Genomic DNA, 18,933 nt, shown 5'->3' on the forward strand with positions numbered 1-18,933 from the left:
AATCATAGGGAAATGTTTTATTATAGATGCAGGCCTCTGTTTCTTACAAAACCTTCAGGGTCTCCACCAAATCTAGATTTCCATGGTTGTGATGATTAAAACCTACAAGGATCATGGCTTATTTACTCCGTGATTTCTTTGGATTTTACCTAATAGTTTCTTTTAAAAAACCTTCAGGGGGCCCAGCAAATAAGGATATCTTTGGAAGTTACGTAATAGGGAATTACGCAATTTTTGTTAAAAATTGATCATAGTCCAATATTTACAGGCAAGGGTGACGTAATCATGCTTGAGTCGCTTCAGTATTAAAAAAAAGTTCAGTGTGTCAACAACGATGATATTATTCTTCAGTAATGGATGCTTTTACTCTGTTGAATATTGAAGGTGCTTAAAATGGCGAAATGAAGCCTAGAGTGCCAAAAGCTGCAGTATAAATTACAAGGGGTTGCCGGCTAACCCTAGAATGGAATGAGATATTTTTGCAACATGTAATATCATTAAGCAAAATCAAGTCGAAAGAACACTTATACTTTGTAGCAAAAGGGAGTATAATGCACACACAAGGATTACAAGATGGATTAAATGCCTTATTGAAATACATTGAAGACAACGATTTGAATCATCCTAAAAAAGGAGTAAGTTTGTTACTTGCGAGATTCTTAGTTAGTCTATAATCAGTTGTAAGAGTATCAAGATTAAAAATGATTAAATTTGAGAGGCTAAAAATCATAAGGAGTGACTTTGGAAAAGTGTTTGATTCTATGTGATGATTCTCTAAGGTTATCTCTTCGAAAGCAAATATTTTCTCAAAGAATGCTTGCTAATATAATGAGAAATAAGACCCCATCTTTGGATAATTGTAGGAAACTTTTACGTCGTAGTCAAGATGCATTTACTCAATTTATTGATATATTAATGACAAAAATTCTATTGTGGTTTTGCTTTTAACCACTATATAGACAGCCATTTTACAAGGCGACAGAAAATATGCTAAAGAACTTTTTTGACGTCGCTCCTCCTCATAGAAGACATCCATTTTATAACACAGCGAGTCGGTTTATTTTTAGCAGTGAGATCGTCAATAGGGAAAAATATTTTAAACATGCCCATTATGCTTGTATACACTAAGCAGCTGGTCATCCTGTGAGAATTTTACTTTTGTTGACGACTATAATGAAAGTGTAGATTATGCAATCTATTTAAATTGCATAGAGGACACGCACTACAAACTAAAGACAGTAATTCCTGTCTTGAAGGGATCTGTAACCCTCATACTAGAGGCTTCCTATGCTCCAATTGTCACTAATATAAATGTGATCAATGGCAAAATGCTTACCCTAGAATGATAGCAAAAAACCCTAAATGTGATTCTAATTTGTTTTTAAGAGAATGGTGTTGTCACGGTTTTAAATCGTTTTGGGAGGATGGACCTGGTCTACACTTCAACTGAGGGAATTTTAAGAGAGCCTGGTTTTTACGACCCCGCTGTGAAGATAACGGCTCCTATGGTTATAAACCTACTCACTTTTAGTTGGCAATTACAGAAAGTGATTCTTCATATGAGAATATTGTATGTGAAATTACTTCAACTAAGCGTACTGAAATACGTGAATTTTATAATATGAATCAGATTAGTACAATCGATTTTACAAAGAGATATAATACAAATTAAGTTACATTACATTGTTGAAAATTTGACCCTTTGCGTGCCAAGATGAAAACAAGCTGAATCCTGAAGATCTGTCGCCAGTTATCATTATCTATACTTAGAAGAAGAAATCTAAAGGACCGACTTTTGTACACACAAATTTTATTAATAAACAAATTCACAAACATTTTTAAAACCTTTTATTCTTCGGGTACTAAAATTCATATTGTAAAGGTAAGAAAGAGAATTTTCAACTAGAAAGTCGTTTAATCAAGAATTATCACCATAAATGCTAAAAAAAACTCTGTCAGTATATGCGCAACATCGAAAAATAAAATATAATAGTTCATGAAAACCACAGCTTTTGGTTGATAAGTCTTGCACTCGCTTCCGATTCTGAATTATAGATTATACACTTGGCTCAAGAAAGTTCTTCATGTGAGGCACGTAGAACGAATATGGTAGGCCAGAGGATAAAATATTCGATATTTTCGCTTTTTGAACGATGCAGTTGATAAACTAGCATTAACTATGACAAGGGTATTGTTAACGCTTTGAATTTGTTCAAGGAAATCCGAAGGTATGCAATAGGATCTTTATTTGGGCATGTAAGGATCCAAAATGAATACATTGATCATTGGATTTGTGGTCATGTTGCCAAGTCGAATTGAACAGTGCCATCAGGGGTAATATCCCAATAGGTTTCAAATTGATTTGGTGAGAGTAATACAATAATCTCCTCCAATGTTTTGGCAAGAGTACACTCTAAACGTACTGTACCAGCTCATACAATAGTCATTTATTGAGTACCGGACAAATCCAATACAATGATACCATGAGGTTTGACAAACATTTCTTCGGATCATGCAATTTAAAATAACTGTGAATCTCGATCTAGGGATTGCATTGTAGCGATTGCAAATTTAGGGATTGTATTTATTTTACATACAAGAAATGAAAGAAATACAAGAAAGAAATTAAACATTTCAAATTTGTGTGGAGAATTATTCCATGATCCAACTGCATTAGCACTTTTTACAAAAGCCAAAGTAAAATTTGAAGAGATTTTTTTGTTGATAAATGATGAATCGGTGTAGGTACGTGTATCGGTAGCAAAATGTCTTTGATTCGTGCTTGTATGAGGAACGAGTAATTTGGTATTATTTCCACTATCTCTTAATTTCACAACTGCCAAAGCTACAGAATTCATAATTTGTTGTTTTATGCATGAAGTATTGCCGAGGTGAGAGAGACCGTTGCGTCAGGTGCAGTGCCAAGAACTATTTGCAAAATAAAATTGGACGGATTGTATTTCAGCGTTATATCAACCTTTACATTGGGAAGCAACCATTGAGATATATTAAATATCTGATTTCCACCCAAGATTAAATATGATATATTAAATATGTGATTTGATTTCCAAACCAAGCGTTAATCTTTAGTTGTGGCATCTCTACGTATATTGGAAGTATCAGTGACCGTTTTATATCAATATCCAATAGCCATACCTCTCAATAGCTTATAGGACATTGAAGTCATCAGCATGAATTGTATATAAAATGCATCATTTGAAAGATTTTTGCTTGTGCTCACCAATGTCCCATTTATGTAGACACTGTTTTGTCGAAATAAGTTGTGTAGTACACAATTTTTATAAGACAACTCCTTGGCTGCACTTGTTTTTCATTGTTAGATTTTTTGACAATCACATGCAACTCTATAAATGTGGAAGGCAAATCTATGAAACAAACTTCACTGGAATAAACTTGAAAATTTACGTTTTCAGAGAGCGGTTTTTGCGGATAAGATTTTTCATAGTAACCATGTTTTACGCTCGCATCAATATTTTCTGCATTGAAAAGATTTACAGATGAGTTGACTAAAGGATGAGATTCTTTATGTGGTAAATATGACACTTCTAGGAAAACAAATCCTTTTTCGACCTAACAACTTTTACTTTTGGTTTCTTTTTTGACAAGAGCGACGTTTTACGCTTCCGGGCTGAATTGAGACTGATGAGTGATGAGGCGTTTCTCGCCCTTTTAAAGCCTTTTCCGCTTTGTCGTGATTCCAATCGCTCGCCGAGGCATTGCACACTGGACCTGAGATTTTACGAAAGACTTTCTTCAAAATCTTTCCCAGAGCCCCAATCGTGTAGTGTAGAGCACAAAATCTGCGACAACCTGCGGAATACATTTTTTAGCCAGGGGTAGAGCAGACCAAAAAAATTAAGCAAACCAATTGCTGAGACTTCAACCGTATATTGACGAACGACCCCTGTAATAGTTCATTCTACGACCCAATTGTCATGGTCCAAAAGTAGCAACATAGCAATCAATATCAGGACAAATAAAAGTATTTTTTCTATTAGCCATCTCACTGAATAGGTTGAAAATGGCATGTAATCACAGCTAAACCTTTTGTTATTGCTAGAGGATCACCCAATTCACTTTTTAAGTTAACTGATAGAGCTCCAAATACGAAGTGCTGACTGGAATATATTGAAGGTACTTCATATTGTAGTGGTGACGTGTTCGTGACTGCTTTCACGTTCAATAATACGTAAGAGCGGGACATTGGTATTACCTTCTCTCGATGTCTTGACAAAGGATGCGTAAAGAAATATACAATTGTCATATGAGAAGGTTAAGGTCTCGGCAATTGGTTTGCTAATTTGTTTCGCTCTGCTCTACCCATGGCTAAACAATATATTGAACTGGTAGCCGCAGATTTTCCATCCTCTAAACTAAACACTTGGGGCTCTGGGAAGGATTTTAATGAAAGTGTTTCGCTGCCCGATCCCTAGTCGAGCGATTGAAATCACCACAAAGCGGGAAAGGCTTTAAAAGGGTAAGAAATACCTCATCACTCATCAGTCTCAATTCAGCCCGGAAGCGTAAAATGTCGCTCTTGTTAAAGAAGAAACCAAAATTAACAATTGTTAGATCGTAAAAGGATTTCTTTTCCTAGATATTCTATATTTACAACATATAAGAATCTCATCCTTCAGTTAACTCGTCTCTAAATCTTTTCAATAACTATGTCTTTGGAAATGACTTACTCCTCCAAAGTCTCCGGGGAGGGGCTGCGAGTCACAAACTTCGAACATTGTTTACATATAGAAAGTGTACAGACATTTTCAGGGGAATTTTTTGGCTGAGGGAGGGGGTCAAGGGGAGGGGTTACGGGGGATGATCTTTCCAAGGAGAATTTATCATGAGGGAAGCGAAATTCCATGAAGGAGGCGCAGGATTTTTTAGCATTCTTTTAAAAACAATGAAAAAATAAATATGAAAAAGTTTTTTCAACTGGATTTAAGGAGCAGCATTGAAACTTAAAAACGAACATAAATTATTACGATGATGAGGAGGTTCATCTCCTCCTAAATACCTCGTTTTGTACGCTAAAGTATTTTTTGTAATTTCAACTATTTATTCTACGATCTTTGTGATTCAGGGGTCATTCTTAAAGGACTGGGATAAAATTTAAGCTTTAGTGTAAAGAGCGAGGCATTGACGAGGGGGCAAATCCTCTCATTACATAATAAAAATATATGAATATAGAAGCTCGTTACGTAAGCTAAATGGTAAGTTACGTACATTTATTACTAATAAAAACGCTCGTAAAAAAATGAAACATTCTAGTTACCTTTTTAAGTAATCGAAAAATTGGAGGGCAATTAGGCCTCCTATCCCACACTTTTTTCTTAAAATCGTCGAATCAAAACTATGAGAAAGCCATTTAGCCACAGAAAAATTAATATGCAATTGTTCAGAAACTAAATAAAAAAACAAGTTTTCTTTAACCAGAAAGTAAGGAGCGATATTAAAACTCAAAACGAACAGAAATTATTCCGTATATGAAGAGGGCTACTCCTTCCTAAACGCCCCACCCTTGACACTAAAGTTTTTTATTGTTTTAAAAAGTAGAGTTGTGAGAAAGGGGCAAACTTTAGCGTAAAGAGCGGCCGTTTAGGGGGGAGTATTCCCTTTCGTATACAGAACAATTTCTGTTCGTTTTAATTTTTAATATCGCTCGTTACTTTCAGTTGAAAAACGTGTTTTTTATTTAATGTCAATATAAATGGAACACTAGTGAGCACAAGCAACAATCTATCAAACTATCCAAGTTACATACAATTGTTGTTGATGAGTCCTATAAGAAATTGAGAGGCTTAGCCATAGAATTTGAATATAGAACAGATATTGACACTACCAATATACTTAAAAAGGTGACAGTTCGTGATTTACACTTGTTTGGGAAAATAATTCGCGATTCATGATCATGATCCATGGATACCCACCAATGTTAAGATTGATATACAGCTACAGCTTGCTCCGTCCAATTTCATTTTGCGAAAAGTACTTGGCACTGCAACTGACTTAACAGGGTCTCTTATCTCGGCAATACTTCATGTACGAAAACAACGGGTGATGAGTTCTGTTACTTTGGCAATTGAACAATTCAGAGCTAGTGGGAATATAATCAAACTGCACGTTCCAGATAAAATCACGAATCAAATATGGTTACCACGAACAATTTTATCCGCAACAACCGGTCTCTGAAAACATACATTTTCAAATTTATTCCAGTGAAGATTATTTCATTGATTTGACTTTCATGTTTATAGACTTGCATGTCATTGTCAAAAAATCTAACAATCAAAACCAAGTGCAGCCGAAGTTATCCTACGAAAATTGTATACTACACAATTTTTTTTAAACAAATCAGCGTCTACATTAATAGGAAATTGGTGAGCACAAGCAACAATCTTTCAAACGATGCAAGTTTTATGCACTTCATGTTGATGACTTCAATGTCCTATAAACAATTGAGAGGTATGGCTATTGGATATGAATATAAAACGGACACTGACAACACCAATATACGTAAAAATGCAACAACTAACGATTTACACTTGGTTAGGAAAATAAATCACGAGATATTTAATACACCTCAATGGCTCAAAATACATGTAGAGATTGATAAAAAGCTAAAAGCTGATAAACTTGCTCCGTCCAATTTTATTTTGTGATAAAACTTGACACTGCACCTGATGTAACAGTCTCTCTCAACTGGGTAATATTTCATGTACGAACACAACAAGTTATGAGTTCCGTTGCTTGGGTAATTCAGAAATTAAGATCTAGTCGAAAATAATATCAAACTACTCGTTCCTCATAATATCATGAATCAACGACATATTGCTACGGGTACACATACCTACACCGATGCATCATTTATCATTGGAGTATCGCCTTCAAAACTTGCCTTAGCTTTTGTAAGAAATGGTAGTACCGTTGGGTCATGGACAAATTTTTCACATAAATTTAAATGTTTGGTATTTCATCTCTTGCATCTAAAGTAAACGGAATTCCACTTTACAATTTATCCTTTGATAAATCCTATAGGATCCTATATGAATTTACAATGTAATCCCTAGATCGAAGTTCACAGTTATTTAAAATAGTATAACCGAAGAAACGTTTGTAAAAACTCATTGTATCATTGTATTGGCTTTGTCCGGTAATCAAGATGTAACTATTGTCCGAACGGGTACAGTACGCTTAGATTGTAACTTTACTAAACCATTGGATAAGGTATTGCATTAGTATCACAAAATCAATTTGAAACCTATTAGAAAATTATCCCAGATGGCTGTGTTCTATTAGATTTGGCACCATGAACACAAATTAAACAATCAATGTATTTAATTTGGATCCCTATATGTATAAATACAAACCTTATTACACACATTCGGAATTCCTTGAACAAATTTAAAGCGTTAACAAAACCCTTATCATTGTTAATAGTAGTCCATCAACTGTAAAGACGGACATTGGTTGAGCATCTTTCAAACAGCGAAGAATGTTGAATTTTCGATCCTAGGGCGTACCGTATACGTTCTACGTTCCTCACATTAAAAACTTTCTTGAGCAAAGTGGAAAACTTATTATTCAAAATCGGTAGCCAGTACCAGATTTATCAACCTAAAGTTGTGGTTTTCATGCACTATTATATTTCATTTTTTATGTTGCGTATATAGTTACAGTGAACTTCTTAGTATCTATGGTGATAATCCTCAATTGAACGACTTTCTAGTTAAAAATACTTCTTTTTTACCTGTATAATATAAATTTCAGTGCCCTAAGAATGAAGTGTTTTAGAAATGTTTGTGAATTTGTTCTATAATAAAATTTGTATGTACAAAACTCTGTGTCCTTTAGATTTCTTCTTCTTCGTAAAGGTAACCACTTTCAACGAGAAGTGGCAGCAGCTCGTCAGGATTCAACTTGTTTTCATCTTAGCATGCAAAGTCAGGCTCACATTTTCTTACAATATAATAATAATAACAATAATAATTTATTTCTTACCCACAAAACACTAATGTAAGTTCATTTTTATTATATGTCTTTGTAAAGTCAATAATACTATTCTGACTATTCTGACTCATATTATAAAATTCACGCGTTTTAATTTGCTTATTTGAAGTAATGCCACACACAATATTCTCATATGAAAAATCACTTTTTGTAACGGCCAAACAAAATGTCAGTAGGTTTATAATCATAGTAGCTGGTATCTTCACAGTGCTGTCGTAAAAACCAGACTCTCTTGTTATTCCAGCAGTTGAAGCGTAGACGAGGCTCTTCCTCCCAAAACAATTTAAAATCACGATGAAACCAGTCTATTAAAAATAAACTGAAATCGCGTTTAGGGTTTTTTACGTTTAGGGCGTTTAGGGCTAATAGTCTTGAGGGACTATTAGCTCCAATAGTTTACCCCCTATGGCTGACGTTATGACCAGTGAGGGGACATTACTGATACGTTTCCTTATTCAGGTTTCCTTGGTTCTGGGATTTTAGCTGAAGGGTCTCCATGGCCTGAAATTTTATCCTTTATTCTTGAATTGATAAGAATAATCTTATCCCTTATAAATCACGCAGGCTATAGATGAAGATCAATAAGAATAAGGTCTTTATGGTATTATAAGTAAGTATATATGCTATATCCTATCAAATCGTGGGCTTTTAAATTTCCAATTCGAGTTCCCAATTTCCAGTTCGCCCTCTCAGACGTCTTCAAAGGACCAACTCTTTCATTTGTAGTGCCTCTTGGAAAGAATTATAATGAATAAATAAATAACAAAGTGTAGGATTATCGCTCTTTTGGTTGTCCTTTGGGGCGAAACGAAGAACAGATTATCTCCAACCAAAGGTTATCCCCTAAAACGATGGTTATCTCCAAATACAATGAGAAGAGGTCACCAGAGAAGATTTATTGGAAGTCGAAACTTCATGAGAGGGAGTAGGGAGTGAAGCTTTCAATAGGTTGCAGCAAAGGAAGAGCGTTCACAGCTGTGTGGGCATTATAAGGCTTGTACTTGTGGAGAGCTCCCTTCTGTCGTGATTTTGTTCCAGTTATCTTGAAAACTGGAGCATCTTCTGCCAGAACATTTCAAATCCGCTAATAGGCTTACGGTCATTTCTGAAACTTGCTTACCAATTCTTCAATAAACAACCTAGCCTCCTATGCCAATCTGGCAAAGGACCAACCGAGAAGCTAATGCTTGATGATCCGGTCATTGTGTGTCCTCAGGACACGACTAAGCTAACGTCGTATTCCCTGTACGGTAGTCGGTTCGTTGGGTTCAATGTTGTAGCAGCGGCAGCACACTGACATTTGTAATTCTGTCGGTGTAACATATCCTCAAATTTCTCCAAGACAGTAGTGGTCAATAACTTCCAAATTATTTAGATGAAACGTCTTGAAGGGCGTCTCAACTACATAGAAGACAAACGGATCTAGGAGTAGCTTGATAAACACAAAATTTGTGTTCCTGCTGTTACGCCGGTTCCACAGATGGCGGTAGGGATGTGTAAACATGGCTTCGACTTTGCTGATTATGTTCTATATATTAAGCTTAGAGCCTCCACGAGAATCTATTAGTGAGCCAATATGAGTGAATAATGTGATTTTCCCAATTGTTACATGTAAAGTAGAAGCTGATAACCAGGCTGTATATTTGAGTCCATGGATTTTAGCTTTGGCTGTGTGGATCTTCATATTCTACAGCTGAGAGAAATGTTTCATTGGAATGGCTCAGGCATTTCCTGGATCAGTAGCAATAGTGTCAATGGCCTGGTGCTGTAGTGAACAGTTCGTGGTAGTAGTAAGAGTAATAGTTTCTAACAGGGTTCTTCTTTCCTTAGCTTCAAAAATCCTTGGTTTCATGTATTGCTGCTTTTTCTTTGTCGGTGTATAAAAATATCACAGACATTTTAGGAACAAAAGGAGCGGTGACTACTCCTTAACAACTTCACCAAGGGTATCTTCGACATTGCATTTATTCAAACTGTTATTTTTGTTATTAGAAAAGAGGACTTCACAAAAACTGAGCTCCTTAAGACTCATAACCTCTTCAAATAATAATGCTAATAAACAAATTAAACAAAAAGCTGCCGGCAGAAACTTTTTGCATCAAAAGTATTCTTTGGTTTTTATCACTTTTCAGAAGTAATTCCAGAATTTTAAAAACATTTTCTGCATTTTATTAAATGCATAAAATAAATGTTTTTCCTTTTACAGATTGTTTTTAAAATTTGGATTAATTTTTCATTAAGTTATTTCTTAAACGGATATATCATAAAGAGCATAACAGTCAACAATTAAGCAAATATTGCTTATTATCTTCTTGGCACCCTTGACCCCAATTCAGTCAATACATTCTGCTCCTATTGAAACTTACTTCAAATTTTTTTGGCACAGCTTCTCCCATCTAGCGGTTAAATTCTAAAATTCTAAATAAAGTCTAATAGTAAGTAAAAGTCTAGAATAGTTAAAGTCTAATCTTGCTCAGCAAATTGGTAGATCTGAAACTAACGAGTACAATGATGTCGATCTTTTCGTTTTGAAGCAACTTAAAACTATAGGTTTGTCGTGAAAAACATATATATCTGATAAATCCTTTCAACGTATTAAAAAAAAGAAAAAAAGATACAAGGCAAATGTTAAACTGTAATTTCACAGGCGGATAAAGCTAAACTTAATTCTAAACCTAAACTATCGTTCTATCGAAGAATAGAACACTGTCGAATCAGGTTGAGACCTGAAAACTTTACAACTAGTGAAAGATAATCAAAAATTTGCACAGAGAACATAAGCCTAAAAACAATAATTTAAAAGCTTGAATTGACTGAAAATTCATTTCAGATTTCGTTCACTAACATGCTGCAGCATTGTATACTTGCAAACCAAATTTTAAGGGGGAATTCAATAAATATTTCTACGTGCCTCGAGGCAGAATGTGCCTTAAGCCCTTTCAAAACTCATTTTTAGGCCTAAAGATCCCAATCTTTTGTTTGAGGTCCTTCAAGTGAGCACATACAATATGTTGGTATTTAACCAATTTATTATTAGTTCAGTTATGTAAACCGTGAAAACAGGTACTTATCCCCACTTGAAAGTTTATTTGTTCGTCATAAAAAGGCAGTGTGGTCTTGAAAAAGCATACCTAATGTAAGGTATTACGTGGAAAACGCATCATATATATATATATATATATATATTAAAAAAAGGAAATCTACGCCTCAAGACTTTGAATGAATACTATTTTGAACTCTCTCGAAAAAATCTTGTGAGCGATTAAGAAGTTAATTGTTTTGTTTTGTATAAATGTGATAAAATTTTATTATAAATTATAAATATAACTTTGATAAATATGAATTTTATTTTAACACTTTGGTATTTCTACTGATGACGATTACTGTATATATGATCGAAATATCTAGACTTTTGTACCTATTTCCACTGTCAAAATAATTGGATATATCCCCATTTGAACGTTTATTTGTTAACCACAGCAGTTATAGTTTAGTCTAGTTCTCACGTCGTGTCTTTTATTTGTGATTGTGATTCACTCCGGTTAGCTTCCTTTTTTAAAAGAAACATGCTTAATCAGGAATGATGAAGGACAAGTCAAAATAATGGTTTCTTAGTAAAATATGCCTTTAACATGTGTCTTTACCTTAACGTAAAAGAATGTTCTATTTTATTTCACCATTAGAGACTGACATCAGCCTTGACTTCAAGTTGAAAATGATGGTTACATGTGCTATTGATTTAATACAAAAAAAAAGTTGCTTGAGTTCCAATATCATATGTATTTTTATTCTCCTTTGGCCAAGACACAGTCTGGTCTTCGACAGTATTTATCATGGAATATAATACTAAAATCATGGATCATTTCCCTTTGAGCAGCGTAGCACCTGACATCTCCAACACAGATTGAATAATAAGTATATTAAGGTCTAGTGTTAAGTTTTGTTTTTTGTGCAACCCAAAGATGTTAAGCGGTTATTCGACCCTATTCTCCACCAACTTATCACTGATATGGATACAAGAGGTGAGTGAAGTGTTCAAATTTGAAGCGAGAGGTTTAGTATGTAATATGTTTGAATGTTTTCCTCTAAATACTATTACTAACCTGTACTGACGACCCTGAATCTGTCAGGAGATTTCGAATAATCCATTACTTCTCATGCAGAAGGAATTTAGTCGTGTACTTATTCACAAAGAAGAAACCATCAATTCTTCCAAGCTTAAAATAAGAAATATTCAGTTGAATTTCATTTTCAAAGAAAAACAGAAGTAAACTGAAATTATAAAGTGACTTATCCAAGCGCTACTTTTATTTCTAAGAAAACGAAATGCTGGTATTTTTCAAATTTTGCTGCAGGAATCGTCCAGCAAAAAAAATCTACTATTTCAATTTCTACGACTAATATATTCGGCTCAGTTTATATTTTATCTGGGTTTATACTAGACTTGATCGCTTTCACGTAAATTGATTTTTTTTGTATTTGCTTTTGGGAGGTATACGATAGTTGCTAAGGTCCCTCACTAATGAGCAAAAGTCTTGAATGAACAGCTAAAGAAAAAAGCATGGAACACAAAAAAACAGCAAAAATCACATTGAATTACAAAGAAAATATTGCATGGAAAATCTGCAGTTAGGAGACAAAGTAACATTTCAACGGAGTAAAGGAGCTTGTTATTTTAGCGTATGTGAGTCTGCGAAAGATAACCAGGAAGGAGGAATTGGTTTTTATTATCTATGACACGGATAAAATTGCAAAAGATGACAAATGACTCTGAACAGCTAAAGAAAAAGGCTTGGAACAAAAAACAGCAGAAATCACATGTAATTGCAAACAAAAAATATGAATATAGACTAAAGAATATACGACAATTATGCTATTTGGCAATTTAAATATTTCAGAAATTACAACAGAATAAGGGACGTGTTATTTTAGCGTCTGTGAAGGATAAACACGAAGGAGGAATTGAACTCACGCCAGAATTTTTTGCACTCTGGGATTTCCTTGGTTGGCACCCTGGAATTTTGTCACGAGTTTGAAAAAAAATTGTTTTGAGCTCCCATTTTGGAAAAATACTTTTCATGTAAATGACGTCGCATGGTGATTGCTGTTTGCACAGTCGAATTGTATTGCCACCTCCGCAATTTTCAATTGAATCGGATTACCTATTTTTACAGCATCACCCGCTCTCTAACGAGTTCCACACACGAATCTGAAACTTGAATCTATGTTTTACTTTTGCTTCAATCAATGTAAGCGATAATCGGATCATCAATGTTTTTAGCTCCAATGTAGCTGGACAAATCTATCACAGAATCAATTAGGCGATATGTCCAGCACAAACCACTCAAAGTGATTTTGAGCCACCTTGAGCCATCAAATGAAATGGATGTAAAACAACGTGGCAAAAATTTTGTCAGTTTAAAAAATACCGACCATCGTGTGGAGCCCCTTACCTACCCGTTGTTTTATCCATCTGCAACGTCAGGATTGACCGTGGATATACTATTTCAAACATCTTATTCAAGTCGTGCACATCTAACACCGCTTGAATAAACGCGGTATCGTGTTTAGCGTGTTTCAACATGAACACGCTAAAACCTTTTCTCAGAAATAGTCTGGGAGCCACACGAGAGATATGTTGATACTTCAAGTTTTGGGTGATCATCAAGCAGCAGAAGATTCGAGAAGACAATCTGATGTAACCGGGCATGATGGGTTCTACATCCCAATTTCATCAAATTCCCTAAAAATCAATCTCAAGTAACAAAAATTCTCTTAAATCCATATAAAAATCCAAACTACTTCAAAATTGCTCAATTATGACTAATTACTGAAAAACTGATGGATTATTGACTAGGGAAACTTTAATAACAATTCAATATTCTTTTTCCAAAATAAAGATAACACAATTTACGGTCTATTAGGAAAAATCTCGACCCATCTTAAGTACACTTCCATAAGGTGTATTTTTATTAATTGGCTCGGTAGGAAATTTATTGCTGTACAAAATGAGTGATCTAGGAATTCTCTAAGCCTTTTAATTTTTAAACTAAAAGCAAAGAAGCAGAGTGGCTAAATTTTTAGTTTTTATAGCCATACGCATGTATTGAGCACAAATGTATCTGTCCTAGTAATATCCATGACTTAGCTGAATAGAAAAACTCCGGCAAAGCAATAAAATCTACGGATGAGCATACTGTTGCTACTTGAACGGAGGCTGATCAAAAAAATATACTTAATGATAGTAAGTTTTATGTGCGAAACTTATACTAAACTAGAAATTCCCAAAATGGAATATACAAAAATAAATGATACTAAATAAATGAATTAAATGAATGAATTATTTAATATCATTAAATAAATGAATTAAATAAATGATACTAAATAAATAAACGAAAATAATATATATATATATATATATATATATATATATATATGAAAAGAGAAAAAGGAAGACAGAAGGAGAAATATATATATGAAAGAAGATGAAAGAAATACAAATAAAACTTGATATTTCCTTAAGTTTAAATGCAAAAATGTAAAAAAAAACCCACCAGCTAAAACTTAACCTGAGGCTTTATACTGTATAATATCCATAAAATAGCGATAACGGAAACATTCTCTGAATACTCATTGCAAGGAAAACCACACCAGATATTCATCCCCCAAATACATATTCATCTCTTTGAAAACTGAAGATGCTGGAAAGTCGAGGATCAAGTTCCTTCTAGGGCGCCGCCGTTAGAGCCCTTCGATCGATGCGCAAGGTCAAATTCCCCAAGGATATTTTATGTATCCCATTTAAAACTCCTCAGACCGAATATTAAAGGAAATATCTTTACATAGAATAGGATCGAGGTTGCTAGCTGAGAGTCGTTAATGGGAAGCATCTAATGAGTATCGTACCTTACCTTCACTGACTTTGAGCCAAATGGTTATAACAATAGTACTACTTCTTAGATTGGAAGAAAATGACAAAGGGCGGATAATTTACGCACAAATATTACAACGACACGGTAGTCTATGAGCTGCTGACCCTAGAAAACGTTTTAAATCTAGAAAGAAAACTAGCAAAGTGCCCAGAAAATTGTTTTTCCGAGATTGTAAAACAGCAAAAACAGGTGAAAGCAGAGAAAGGGGTAGGGAAAGGTTTGATAAAGGTTTTTTCGCGAAAAAAGTATTTATCTGAAAACTACACAAGTATGAAGATTTGTACGGTTTTAGTCTCACCAGAATTTCATAAAGCGTTAAATATTAGGTAATCCATAGGATTTCTTCATTCCTTTTTTAAAAAATTAATTTAGACAGAAACTTTTCACAAAACAAATTTTCAAAGAAAAGTAAAGAGCTCCATTACACCAAAAATGGGCAGAAATAAAGTCAAATAATTTTTCAAGTATAAAACTATCACAAATCACCATCAATAAATAAATGAAACCCAAAACGAACAGAAATAACAATAAATAACCGAGTCAAACTAAAAAAGAGCAAAAATTGACATGAGTAAGGTTGACAACCCCGAAACCTTTTCAAGACCGGAGCATATTTTGCACTTTACTGAAAACAAAATATATAAGAAACGTTTTCACTTTTTGACTTTAATAAATAAAAAAATTATGAAGATTTTAAGGAACGAATATCAGCATATGTATATTAAATTGTCAATCGAAATCCTTTTTTTTTTCTATTATAACATAGTGCCTTTCGGTATTTTCCGGTAGCAACTAATTCCAAAACGCTTATTGGTTTCTTTAAGAAAATTAGTCATTGTTAAATTATGTTCTTAATTCTTGGAGTTCCTGGAACAACTGAAAGGGGTCTAAATCATTGGAATATTTTACTTTTATTGTTAATTACTTTTATTTCAAGAAATGGTGACGAAGATATTGGAAATATGAAAATATTAGATTCAATTTGTTTATACTTACTGCCAACTGAACCCACTATTTAATTTTGATAAAAATTAAACTTCTAAATTACAAAATCATTATAGCCGTCAGATTATTTATTTGAAATTTTGTGCCCCTAAAATTTCTGCACCCGGGGCAATTGCCCCCTCTGTCCTCTCCTAAAACTGCCACTGCAGTGGCCATATACAGTACCATAACAACAACAATAAATGAACGGTAAAACTCAACACGTTTAAATTACCGTCTTCCGTACCTCCACACCTTTCTCTATAAGAATTCTTACCACAATAATTAAGTGCCTAGAAGAAGTTTTCAAAGCAACTTTGAGCAGTGGTACATTCCCACAAAAAAAAAATATCTTTGAATCCGTCCATCCCCGTACTCCCCACAAAGGAGGCAAGCACACCTACTTTCAGAGCCTTCTTCGTCATTTGAATCTCAGTGTCCCCTATGCAATACCAAACAATTTGCCAAACAAACTTGCAACCAACAATTATGGGCTCTCCCAAAGAGTATGGGTAACTTATAAGAATGGAAACTGGCACTAGCCATCTAGCGTCTGGCTAAACTTGACATTTCTTCAAGCTTTCTAATCGTTTTTCTGTCAGGCATTGAGCTCAGACACTTATTACTACCCCAATTTTAAACATAATACTAATTAATTCAGTTAGTTCTATTATTACACTGAAAAAATGCCAATTATCGCCACATGCTAGATGGCCTTGACAGTTTTTTTCATTGATACTGTTGCCAGTTTCCAATCTTATCATTTACCCACACTCTTTGGGCTTTCTACAGTAGGATCAGTCTCAAATGAGACTCCTCATTTGAGAGGAGTAAAACAGAGGTTTCATGTCGTTGCCATGGACCAATAGTATTTTCAACCTTCTTCAGTAAGTAAATAAGCAAACTCAGGCCAGTTTGATGAGTTTGCACTTGCCATCAAAAGGGCCCATTTTCAGTGGTACTGGTTTCAGAACCTGACAAACCTCTTCGTGAATTGTGTCAGGGAGACAGTGATTATTTCGGGTTCAAAGAAAATTCGTGCAAATCCTTTAACTTGTCATACATCTCTTCTGGGCAAAATTAATCCTTCAGCATTATTTTTTCTTCCTCAATTCAGTCGTGACGTAACCTTTTTGCCCCCTAAGGCTCGAGCCAGGAGCTAAAATAGTGGAGAAAAGCAATATTAGATACCCTGCTATTCTAGAGAGAAAGCTTTACCAGAAAATGAACAGAACCAAGCCCGTGAAGGACTTCAAAATCCAAAATACAAGCAGCGAACACCACATCTACAAAGCAAAATCAATGACACTGGGTCGGGCATGGAGAAGCAATTGTACTCACCTGTACCTATGTCCTTGCCGAATCTTCCATTACAAAATGGTAGGTCATTTTCTTCAGCATCTGCTAATAGGCTTTTCCCCCAAATATTTATTCTATTAGACTGGTCGTCACTGCTCCACGGGCATTCTGAAGACATCCGGCAGGATTTCTGCATTCTTATCTGAAAAAAATCGGGAGTTACCTCTAATAAATTTGAAGTATACGCATTAAAATTCTCTACTACCACCAGACGATCCCGCAGAAATTTCTGTTGTATCATAATGTAGCATGCTCCACTTACCTTCTAATGTAGCATTAGATAGCTTCTAATCTTTCATAATTTAGCATGCTCCACGTACCTTCTAACGTGCAAGAACTATCTGGCATAGTACACTACTAATGGCATAGAACGTACAGATTGTCAAAAGGGGTTATCTGTAATGTTTCACGAATGGCAAAGGATTATTATATCAGAAACTTCAGGAGATGTTGAGAGGGATGTTGCAATAATTCAGAAGATACTAGGTTCATGAAAGTTGTCAAAAGAGCGTAAATACAGTATCTATATTTGTCTCAGGAACGAATACGGGTATTAAGTTGGGACTTTCAGGGCATAGTAAAGAGAATTTTAACAAAATAAAAAGACACTACATGCACCAAGGATGTCATAATGGCATATCTTCAATATTTCAAGAATAGTTAGGGACGGTTATCAAGTTAACACATTCAAAGAATGCTTGGGGGGGGGGGGGTGTTGAACTCAAAGAAAAACTAAAATCAATAATTACATCAAGCGTCAGTTACTGTCATAGATAAATAAAATACTAAAACGAGCAAAAATTAAAATAAATACTCATGCCAAAATAAAACGAACAAAAGTTACCACAAACAGGACTTTCGCTGCTGCCCTCTCTCTCCCCTAACTGTAGAAGATTGAATCCCTATTGCGCCATTTGTGCTTACTGAAAATAAAATATTGTAATTTGTTTCATATTTACGAAGATTAAAAAATAAAATAGTTACAGTTAAATAAAATATTGAATTGCTGAGATTTCCAGGAATTAATATCATTATATTTAAAAACATTTAATTATTTTCACTAGTTATATCCAGTCATCTTGACTATCATAGTGATTTATTTTCTAATTTCTCATCGATAATTTGAGAAATTAAAGCATAATGTTCAAAATACGTAAAGTTTAGAGAAAAAAAACCCACAAATAATGCAATAGACTTTAGAGTGTTGACGGTCAGGGGGTTGGATCAGTTGTCAAACTCCTGTTTGGAGTAATTTTGTTCGTTTTCCATTTGATTTGAGTGTTCATTGTAAGTTTTACTCGTTTTAGGAGTTACCTTTCTATATCACCATCTGTTATCTCTATGTTTGAGAGGATTATTTATTTTAATTTTTGTTCGTTTATCCTTTGGTAGTAAAGTTTGGTCGCTTGTAGCTTGACTCCTTATATGACGTTATTTCTGCTCCTCTTGAATTTTAGTATGGCTCTTGACTTTTCTTTGAGAAGCTTTCTTTTTAAATTAATAGTAGGAAAGACAAACATATTCAGCCTTGGCTATCGGAATAATTAAAATTATTAACCAAACTTAAAACGAACAGAAATTATTACCAGTAGAAGTAGGGCTACCAGCCCCTTCCTTCGAAAGGCTA

General features: G+C 34.4%; 2 protein-coding genes across 6 annotated transcripts in view; both read right to left on the reverse strand.

Annotated features, from left to right (window-relative positions):
- LOC136036193 (uncharacterized) overlaps positions 1-17,420 on the reverse strand; it is a 139,323-nt gene extending 121,903 nt beyond the window's left edge. For 4 of the 5 annotated variants that reach the window (XM_065718275.1, XM_065718273.1, XM_065718274.1 and 1 more), the window contains exons 1-2: positions 17,289-17,420; positions 12,135-12,248 (exon numbers count right to left, since the gene is read on the reverse strand). In XM_065718275.1, the coding sequence (XP_065574347.1) occupies positions 12,135-12,180 (46 nt within the window). In that variant the 5' untranslated portion in view covers positions 12,181-12,248; positions 17,289-17,420. Of the gene's footprint in view, positions 1-12,134; positions 12,249-14,585; positions 14,700-17,288 lie in introns of those variants that run through there. The other variant, XM_065718272.1, reaches the window with a different exon arrangement.
- Positions 17,332-18,933, reverse strand: part of LOC136036194 (anaphase-promoting complex subunit 2-like) — a 32,023-nt gene continuing 30,421 nt past the window's right edge. Inside the window, exon 3 of the mRNA XM_065718279.1 lies at positions 17,332-17,448. Coding sequence (XP_065574351.1) covers positions 17,445-17,448 — 4 coding nt within the window. The 3' untranslated portion in view covers positions 17,332-17,444. The remainder of the gene's footprint in view (positions 17,449-18,933) is intronic.

This window comes from Artemia franciscana, chromosome 15 (assembly GCF_032884065.1).
Source record: "Artemia franciscana chromosome 15, ASM3288406v1, whole genome shotgun sequence".
Taxonomy (NCBI): Eukaryota; Metazoa; Arthropoda; class Branchiopoda; order Anostraca; family Artemiidae; genus Artemia; species Artemia franciscana.